The sequence below is a fragment of the Bos mutus genome, chromosome 19 (genome assembly GCF_027580195.1).
Source record: "Bos mutus isolate GX-2022 chromosome 19, NWIPB_WYAK_1.1, whole genome shotgun sequence".
NCBI classification, from domain to species: Eukaryota; Metazoa; Chordata; class Mammalia; order Artiodactyla; family Bovidae; genus Bos; species Bos mutus.
The window spans coordinates 18,007,624-18,017,263 of NC_091635.1; the positions used below are offsets into that span (position 1 = coordinate 18,007,624).

Consider the following 9,640-nt stretch of genomic DNA (forward strand, 5'->3'; position numbering starts at 1 on the left):
TGTGGACTCTCAGGGCCAAGGTCAGATGCTCACTGTGAGTTGGACTAAAGAGCCATGTCGGGGTAGAACATCTCTGCCTCTGAGCCTCCTGTCCATGTTTGGAGCAGATAAAAGAAGTCCTAGAGGGTGACCCCTCATCACCTTTGTCCCATTTTCCTCAGAAAACTTTTCAGCAATCGTTTTAACAGTTTTCATCTTTCAGCTTGGTCCTTGTTTTCCTAAATGTTTTTCCTGCTAAACCATTTTCCCCTACTGTTCTAATCCCAACGTCCCTCTCTTCTTATTATGAGAAGAAGGAAGCAGGTAAAGCAAGTCTGCTCAAAATGAATCTCCCACCGATGGGCCCTTCATGTTCACATGTCATTCAAGCAGTGACAGTGGTCAATGTGTTCTTTTTTGCCTCCTTGTAAGTCATTCGTTTATTTCTTTTTAAACAGTTACACAGTTGTGCCTAAAATCTGAAAGCACACAAGTGACTATGACCATGTAAGGAGAATGTGTGGATAAAAAGAAAAGACTCCATATTGGAGCCCTCAAGCTGTTGCTGTTTTTCAGTCCCTAAGTCCAACTCTTTGCCACCCCATGGACTACTGCATGCCAGGCTTCCTTGTCCTTCACGATCTCCCTGAGTTTGCTCAAACTCATGACCATAGAGTCAGTGATGCCATCCAATCATCTCATCCTGTATCATTCCCTTCTCTTCCTACCTTCAGTCTTTCACAGCATCAAGGTCTTTTCCAATGAGTCCGCTCTTTGCATCAGGTGACTGAAGTACTAGAGCTTCGGCATCAGTCCTTCCAATGAGGATTCAGGGTTGATTTCCTTTAGGATTGGTTTGCTCTCCTTGCTGTTCAGGGGACTCTCAAGAGTCTTCTCCAACACCATAGTTCGAAAACATCAATTCTTCAGTGCTGAGCGCTTAAGTGACAGCATTGAAAGTTTCAGAGAGAAAGTGGCCAGGCATCGGACTAGGTCCATCGCTGAACCAGGCAAACCACCACCTTTAGGGGGTTTGCTGTCTGGCAAGAGAGATGGGCATCATGCAAGGAAATAGGCAGTTCCTCCCTTGTAACAAAAGTGAAGAAGAAAAACATGGGCATAGATGTCTGTATTGTTGTTAAGTTTCATGATGGAAAGATGAGCAGGTTCCTATCAGACACCATTATATTTTGTATTTAAACTTTTTATTTTGTATTGGGGTATAGCCAATTAACAACATTTTGAAAGTTTCAGGTGAACAGCAAAGGGACTCAGCCATGGATATACACGTATCCATTCTCCCTCAAACTCCCCTCCCATCCTGGCTGCCACATGATAACACTGATCAGAGTTCCCTGTGCTATACAGTAGGTCCTTGTTGATTATCCAGTTTAAGTATAGCAGTGAAGATACCCTTATTTTTTTAATGAAGTATGTGGCAAGGTCTGCAAACAGGGTGTGGGAGTGGAGCCTGGGAAATTCCAGGAAAGAAGAACAGTGATGAATCGATCACAAGAAACAATGTATAGAACAGTCTTATGGACTCTGTGGGAGAGGGAGAGGGTGGGAAGATATGGGAGAATGGCATTGAAACATGTAAAATATCATGTATGAAATGAGATGCCAGTCCAGGTTCGATGCACGATACTGGATGCTTGGGGCTAGTGCACTGGGATGACCCAGAGGGATGGTATGGGGAGGGAGGAGGGAGGAGGGTTCAGGATGGGGAACACATGTATACTTGTGGTGGATTCATTTTGATATTTGGCAAAACTTGGTAAAGTTTAAAAATAAAATAAAATTAAAAAAAAGAAAGAAAGAAAGAAACAACAGCAGGATCACCCTCTCTCTGTGCCTGAATGCATGCGTGCTAAGTCGCTTCAGTCGTGTCTGACTCTGCAACCCTATGGACTGTAGCCTGCCGGGCTCCTCCAGTGGACCTTCCCAACCTAGGGATTCAACCTGCGTCTGTTACGTCTCTTGTGTCTTTCACATCTTACAATGGAGATGGCCGTTCTTCACCACTAGCAGGTTCTTTACCACTAGCGCCACCTGGGAAGCCCCCTACTAGGCAGTATTAAGTGCCGACTTAACATCATGAATTTAAAAATGAACTGGGCAACTTCATTGTGCAATTTTTTTCTTAAAAGTCCAACCAATCCTGGAAGGACTCGGAGAAAACAGACGGTTAGATTCATCCAGGTGTGGGGTTTTGCCAAGGGAATACGGTGATGGAAGGAAAGGGCAGGGGGATTGAGGATATATGTGAGAGTAATTAGAGTGGTGGATCAAGAGTACAGACTGCACGAGGAAAGGAGTAAAAGCGAGGAAATTGCCTGGTGGTCCAGTGCTTGTGATGCCATGCTTCCACTGCAGGGAAGGCAGGTTCGATCTCTGGTTCAGGGAACTAAGATCCCGCATGCCGCATGTATTGGCCAAAATAAATAAAAATCAGAAGAAGCTGATGGATGGTGAGAAACTCGTGGAGTCAGTAGACTGGGGTGACTCAAAATGGCTAAGAATTTGTTATCAGAGGGTCCTTATGAAGTGAACTTGAGGAGTGGGAGGCGATGGACAGGGAGTTGGAAATGGTGATTGAAACGGGACTTTCAGAGGATGCAGTGTTTGGGGCCACAAGGTCCAGGCTGTGTCCAGCAGAGTGGCAATGGCAGCATCACTTGCACTGGGGGGGATGGGGTATCAGGGAACAGAGAGGCCCCCTGGACAACAAGTCACTTCTGGAATGCTGAAGTCACGGAGAATGACAAGAGTTGAAGTGGAAGAAAGGCAGTGAACAGGGAGTAGTTTTTTGTGGATGAGGAGGAAGGACCAGGAGACGGGGGGGTAGGGGGTGGACTTTGAGAGCAGGATGACCTTCAAAACCACTGAGGAGTTATAATAAGGAGGAGGAGTAACGATCAGACAGTGGTGGCAGGAAAGGACCTGATGACTCATCTTCTGGCTGGGCAGCAAAGAGCCCCAGTGAGGGTATAGTGAGGGTGCAGTGTCTTCAGGGGCAGCCAGGTGTCAGTGAAGGAGCAGGTAAAAGCACCTGCTTTGAGCGTCTGATAATCGCAGAGTGGAATTTCCAGCAAGAGAGGGTTTGGGGAGAGACCCAAGGGAAGACCTTGCAATATACAGAGTGGTTTAGGGGTGAGACCAGGTGAAGAGCCGTGACCCAAGAAGCATGGCCATCTCCTTCTGTAAGTCATTCATTCATTCCAAAGATTCATTCAAGTGAATGAATCAATCTTTGAGTGATCAATCTTTGAATGACCACAATCGATCGGAAGTGATTGAACAATTCCCGTTGTGTTTTACCAACAGAAATGCCCGCTGACGCCAGAGAGGATCATTCATGTCTTCACAGAGTCCCAAAGATACCTGGGTCTTCTCGAAGCCCCACTGGTGCCCTCCCCAAGTCCTCAGCAGCCTTTGAACCAGCATCCACAGGAGGCCAGCTCTCCTTTGATCACTTCGGTGCTGAGAGCGACGAGCACCTGGAAGTCTTATTAAATTCTCAGAGCCCCTTGGGGAAGGTGAGTGACACCACCCTTCTGAAAATCGGGAGTGAGGAGCCTCCTTTCGACGGGATGATGGATGGATTCTCAGGGAAGGCTGCAGAAGACCTCTTCAATGCACACGAGATCCTGCCGGGCCCCCTGTCCCCCATGCAGACCCAGTTCTCACCTTCCTCTGTGGACAGCAGTGGGCTGCCCTTAAGCTTCACAGAATCTCCTTGGGAAAGCATGGAGTGGCTGGACCTCACACCGCCCAGCTCCACCCCAAGCTTCAGCTCCCTGTCTACCGGGGGCCCCAGCATCTTCAACATTGATTTCCTGGATGTCACGGATCTCAATCTGAATTCCCCCATGGACCTCCACTTACAGCAGTGGTAAACACCTGATGAAGTGCTAAGGAAGGCCAAGAGGAATCCCATCGGGGAAAGCACATGACCACAAATATTTACATTCTCCCAAAGAAGGAGGAGCTGGAAGAGGAGGAGGAGAGGAAGAAGAAGGAGGAGGAAGAAGGGGAGGAGGAGCTGGAGAGAATGAAAAACAAGCATGGAGACTTCAGTTACAACCAGCAAGAACAAACAGGAGTCTTTTTTTTAATAGATGGATAGTGTAATATTTGCCAACGTTCAGTGACTATTATTGATTTCAGCAATGGTTTCAAAATTACGTTTTTTCAGATCAAGAATACAAAAAAAAATTTTTTTTGCTTCCAATGCCTTTCAAACACTAATCTTTTTTTCTAGCTTGTATTTTTTTCAGGCACTGTTGGGGCATAATCTCACTTTGTAAGATTTTCTCATGAATTTGTTACTCTTACCATGGAAAGAAGTTGTAAGCTCTCTGGGGAACACACAGAAGCCAGTCCTTCAAAGTAGATGGAAGTCGTACCCCTGAAGGCTGCTTCTCATGTCTCCATCACTTGCCTTTCAAAACAGAGGTCAGGCCCAGTGTCAGGTTCTTAAGGCAGAACAGAGGGACAGGACCAATCCATTCCCAGGGAAGTGAAGTGAATTCAGTATCCCTTGGCCACAAAGCTGCCCCCGCTACAGTGACCCCAACCCTGTACCCAGGACTCCATGTGGTCACAGATAACAACCAACCTACCTTTGGCCCAAAGAAGCACACCTGAAATTTCCCTTTCTTAACCAGTGGCCAGATCACTGTCACTGTCTCCATGGTGATGTGTATGCTCAGTTGCTCAGTGGAGTCCGACTCTTTGCTACCCCCTGGGCTGTAGCCCGCCAGGCTCCTCTGTCCGTGGGGTTTCCCAGGCAAGAATACTGGGGTGGGTTGCCATGTCCTCCTCCGGGGGATCTTCCCAACCCAGGGATCAAATTTCGGTCTCCTGTATTGGCAGGTGGATTCTTTACCACTGAGCCACCTGGGAATCCCCGCCATGGTGTTAAGCATTGTGAAACAGGAGAGAACCCTAAAGCAAGAAGAGAGACAAAACCTCCTGCCATTCTCCAGCACAACCTCCTTTAGTGTCAAAGACTAGAGACGACCACGTAAGCAAATCAGAGTATCTCTCTGGTCTCAAGTAACTGTTATCAGGAATAATGCAGACAGCACTAAGGAACATCATTTCACGTATGATGGGAATAAACACAGTGGGTTACTATTCATATAACAGGGTGATTATTTATGGACGTTCGGCTTCTCTTTTTATTTTCTTATTGGAAGGAGGGGTTCACCTCCATTGTCTTTCTCCCACTCTACTTTTCTTTCAAATTTTCCATCCATTCTCTCCCTTCTTTTGAAGATCTCCCTTTCTCTGCCCCAACGTTTGGAGAAGAGGATTTCATCCATTTATCAGCTGTCCTACTGCTAATAAAACCATACGTTAAAAAGCTGAAAGTCAAGGTTCTCCCGGGTAACCGATTCTCCATCTGCATAATAACTTGCTGTAAAAGGAAGTCAAAAGAAAGATATCAAAGGAAAGAAACCAATGATTCCGTCCATCAGTCGTGAAGCTCTCCCTACCCTCATTTGGTTCGTGATCACTGATTTGGGTTGCTCTGGGGAAAACCGGAAATCGTTACGTTGTATATATAGTAACTATACTATAGTATAGTTCCAAGGAAAGAGTATTTTAGGTCTGGGTTTCTGAAAGAAAACACAATCGCACGTCGAAAAGGACGGAAGGGAAAAAAGACGATGGTCTACTGTGCATTCCTCACCACTTCCCCTGCTTTTGCTGGGAGTTGAAAACTTAAATTGCAGGATAGTCTCTAAGGCTCACTGTGGTTCTAATGCACGGATTCATAGTGTTGCATGCTGTAGAAGGTAGCTCTCGCTGTTTTTATTTTTTATTTAAATCACTAAGGCACTGTTTTCTTCTTTTGTAAAAAAAAAAAAATGTTCACTGTGCACTTATGGAGAAAATAACCAAACATGTTGTGATTTTAGAAGTTCTCTTTTTGAAAAAAAAAAAAAAGATTTAGAAGTCATTCCATTGTTAACCTGTTAACATGTGTGAACACAGAGTGTTTTTGGTGATTGCTACTCTGAAAGCTGCCGCATCTTACCGAGGGGGTGGGGAGGGCAGGAGGAAAAAATATATATATATTATATGTGTATATATATATATACACACACACATATGCATGTGTGTATAGATATATACATATGTATATGTATGTGTGTCTATAGGTGTGTGTGGATATGTGTATCCATATATACACATCCATATGTACATATACATACACATGTGTGTATGTGTGTGTATCTTCAAGGCAGTGCAACAGAGTTCTATACCAAAAGCCTTTAAGCCTCCATCTGCTGTGAAATGATCTTGGCCTTTCTCACTGCGAGTTCCCGATTCATCACCCAGACTACAAGTTGCTTCTATGTATGACTCATGGCTCCAAGCCAGTGACGCACAGCCACCTGCTCACGATGAACAAGCCCGTCTCGAGAGTGACTGTGATGTGAAGAGACAGGGAGCGTTCACCTTTGGTCACTGGAAAGGTACTGCCTCCTCTCACAGAGAGCAGTGGTGGAAGACGACAGTCGTTTTACATTCCTTCATCTGCCTTGTGCTTTAAAAGAGCCACACGGTACATTTTCCACTTTGCTTTGATGTCTGTCATCAAAACCAAAGATTCTGAGGGGAAAATTGCCATCTCTTCTTTGATGATGAAGCTATGGGGAAGAAAATCTTCCTGACACATTCCTCACCTTTGTGTGTTCCTCAGACATTGACATTTTGGGGGGATCTTGACAAAGCTCACTGGTCAGTCCATTTCTCATGTGCCAAGTTGTGTGAATTTTTTAATGTTATTTTTATCCCCCTTCCTTTGGAGAACAACCTCACAGCAATCTCTGAGACTCTGGTCTGAGTGTCAATTATTTTTTTTTTCCTTTGGGTATTTCTGTCTGAAGGGCTAGACTTGGCTAGGAGGCCTCTGTCTTTGTAAGGCTATGCATTTTCATTGGGATATTTTTAGGCTATTATCTGGCACTGACATATATGCCTCACAGTTAACGAAAGATATTTGCTGCTACAAACCAGCACGCAACCCAGAGCAGACTCCTGGATCATTGCTTTCAACCTCCACCCACAACCCCCACCCACCATATTCACGCTCTCTTTCTGTAGATCTGATGTGAGATTTGAAAGATAAAACTGAGGATAATTGGGAAAAGGTTGATGAAGCTGGTTGCTCCCTGATCATCTGTGTTAATTTATGTTTCCTATAAGGGAGATTTTTTTTTTAAAGTTCTTTTAAACTCTTAATTGTGTCTTCTATTCTGGTGACAAATTGGGCATGACTAAAAGATGTACAGAGACTTAAGAAGATGGCCACGGTCAAGTTTCTTCAGGCTTTTAGAGCCTGAAACTAACCACATGTGGTCCTCTCAAGACCCCCAGGAGCACCCTGTGGTTAAGCTGACCTGCAGACATTTGCAGCTGCTCCCAACTCTGGTGCAGTCCTGTGGGTTCACCCTTATCCAATGGATTCAGGAAGTTCCTTTGTGCAAATACTTCATTAAGCCTGTGCTCAGTAGAAGCCCTGCTTCTAACACTGTTACTGAGATGGCACACATTCTACTATAAGGAAAGGGAGAGGAAGAGGGAAAGGAAAGAAGGAAGGAAGGAAAGAGGGAGGAAGGGAAGGAAGGTCAGGCCACAGCCTCTCAGTTCAGCTGAGACATTACATTACGAAAAGGAAATCGAAAAGTTTGGGATGAGAAACCATTCTCTCCATGAAGTGATCGCCCCGACAGATAAGGAAAGCAGGAGGGTCTTCAGTTGAACAACCAACATCTGTGAACAGGTGGCCTTTGCCATCCAGAAACATTTATTTCCAATCTGAAAAAAAGGAGGTGGGGCGGATCAAAAACCTACCCCAAGCGTTCAAGACAGTCTTTTCTAAAGACCTGTTGAAGAGGTTTCTATTACCTCTTCTAGAAACCAATGCTGGTTTGGCAAAAAACTCCTGCATCAGATTTACTCATCCTGGAGATAATAACTTGATGTCTCACCTGTGCAGAGCACATCCCCTGTCCCAGATGTCCAGTACCACGTAGACTCTGCACAGATGGTTCTGATCTTGAGGGACTGGGACGTTGCAAGAAGCCTGGTAATTTCCAAGTCTTCCAACCAGAATCCCTTTACCTATGATGACAAGGCAGGGGGTGGGGGGTGGTTTTCATTTTCCCAAAGGAGAGGGGCTTTTTAGCTAAAACCTACACTCATGCTGCATTTTTTTCTTCTGTGATCAAACAGCAGCAACATATGACTTAGATGTCTTTCTACCACTTAAAACATCTGTTTGAGCTTTTAGGGTTTATCTTCATTGCCAGATACAGAAACATTTGGAAAATCAGAGAAGGACAAAGGAAACTTATTATTATTATTTTGTCCCATGCCTTCATCTTGATCTTCAGAACAAGCTCTCTGGACAAAAGGGACACCTACAAGGTAGGGTGTCCATGGAGAGCCTCTGTCTTTTAGGGAAAAAAAGCTGCAGGATTGTGAGGGCAGTTTGCCCTCCACCTTCAGGGCTTGGCTGTGGCCCACAGATGCACCAAGTTTGCTGTCAGCTGTAAGCAAACTCAGAGTGAGAGTCTGGAGTCTTCAGTTTTCTTACAAATCCAGTAGAAACCAGCGGGGCAATTGAGATGCGGAAACTCAACTAGCATTAGATGATATTACTAGACATACAACAAGACAGTCCTATAAGCTAGAGAGCTGCTCAGCGTGGTGAGGAGCTGGGTTTGATTCTGGAATCCACGTTTTCAGGGGAGCCCTGGCTAGGGTGAGACTATGCATTAGGAAATGACTTTAAGACCGGAAGAGATCCGAGAAAAATTTCTCTATTACCTCCCAGGGAAATTGCTGTAGATTCATTGGGTTTGGTAACATGAAGAAGTTCCCTTCTGATGGTAGGAGTTGGTGGAATCTAAGTTTCTAGAATTCTATGGGTTAAGACAAACTCATGGTGGTCTCTTGCGCTTACTTCAATCACCTTCAGCCTTGTGAGCTCCTTGTGTGTGCTTTAACAGTTCCAGAGGGTTTTTGGGAGAAGGTCATAGAATGATGGCAATCCTGGAGGCTGCTGTAACGTTTTCCAAAGGAAGGGAACCCACGCTGCTCCCCAGAGTTCTCTCCAACGTGCCTGCAGTGAGGAAAGAGGGCAGTGCACAGCTGGGTGCTTGAAATCCTGCCTCCTGGAAACACAAAGAGGCACTTTGCAAAGAAATCCAAAGAGCCAGCATATGTTCTCTGCAGGGACCCCGTGTGGTGGAGCTTTCACGTTGGCTCCTTCACTCAACTATACATAACTAGGAAGAAATGTGGGTGACCAGGAAGAGAAAAGAAGCAATGGCTAAATACCAAAGTTGGCATGTGTTCTTTTTAAAAAAATATATGTATATTTTTAAATAAAATGTTTATTTTAGAGAGAGATGAAAGCTTTTTTCTTGACTGTGCAATGTACCAGGCATTGTGCTGTTATTTTGTCAAATCCCCACAGCGGTACCATGAAACAGTAGTATTATGATCACCCCCAGTTTACAGATGAAGAAACTGAGTCTGCAAAGGCTGAGTTAATCACTTAAGGTTACACATCTGCAACCTGGCAGAACCAGCAATCACACTTTACTTATCTGCAGTGCTTCTGATCTCACACACT

General features: G+C 44.9%; 1 protein-coding gene across 4 annotated transcripts in view; it reads left to right on the forward strand.

Annotated features, from left to right (window-relative positions):
• MYOCD (myocardin) overlaps positions 1-9,407 on the forward strand; it is a 92,657-nt gene extending 83,250 nt beyond the window's left edge. For 3 of the 4 annotated variants that reach the window (XM_070389521.1, XM_070389522.1, XM_070389520.1), the window contains one exon: positions 3,307-9,407. In XM_070389521.1, coding sequence (XP_070245622.1) covers positions 3,307-3,878 — 572 coding nt within the window. In that variant the 3' untranslated portion in view covers positions 3,879-9,407. The remainder of the gene's footprint in view (positions 1-3,306) is intronic. The other variant, XM_070389523.1, reaches the window with a different exon arrangement.
• The last annotated feature ends 233 nt before the right edge of the window (positions 9,408-9,640 follow it).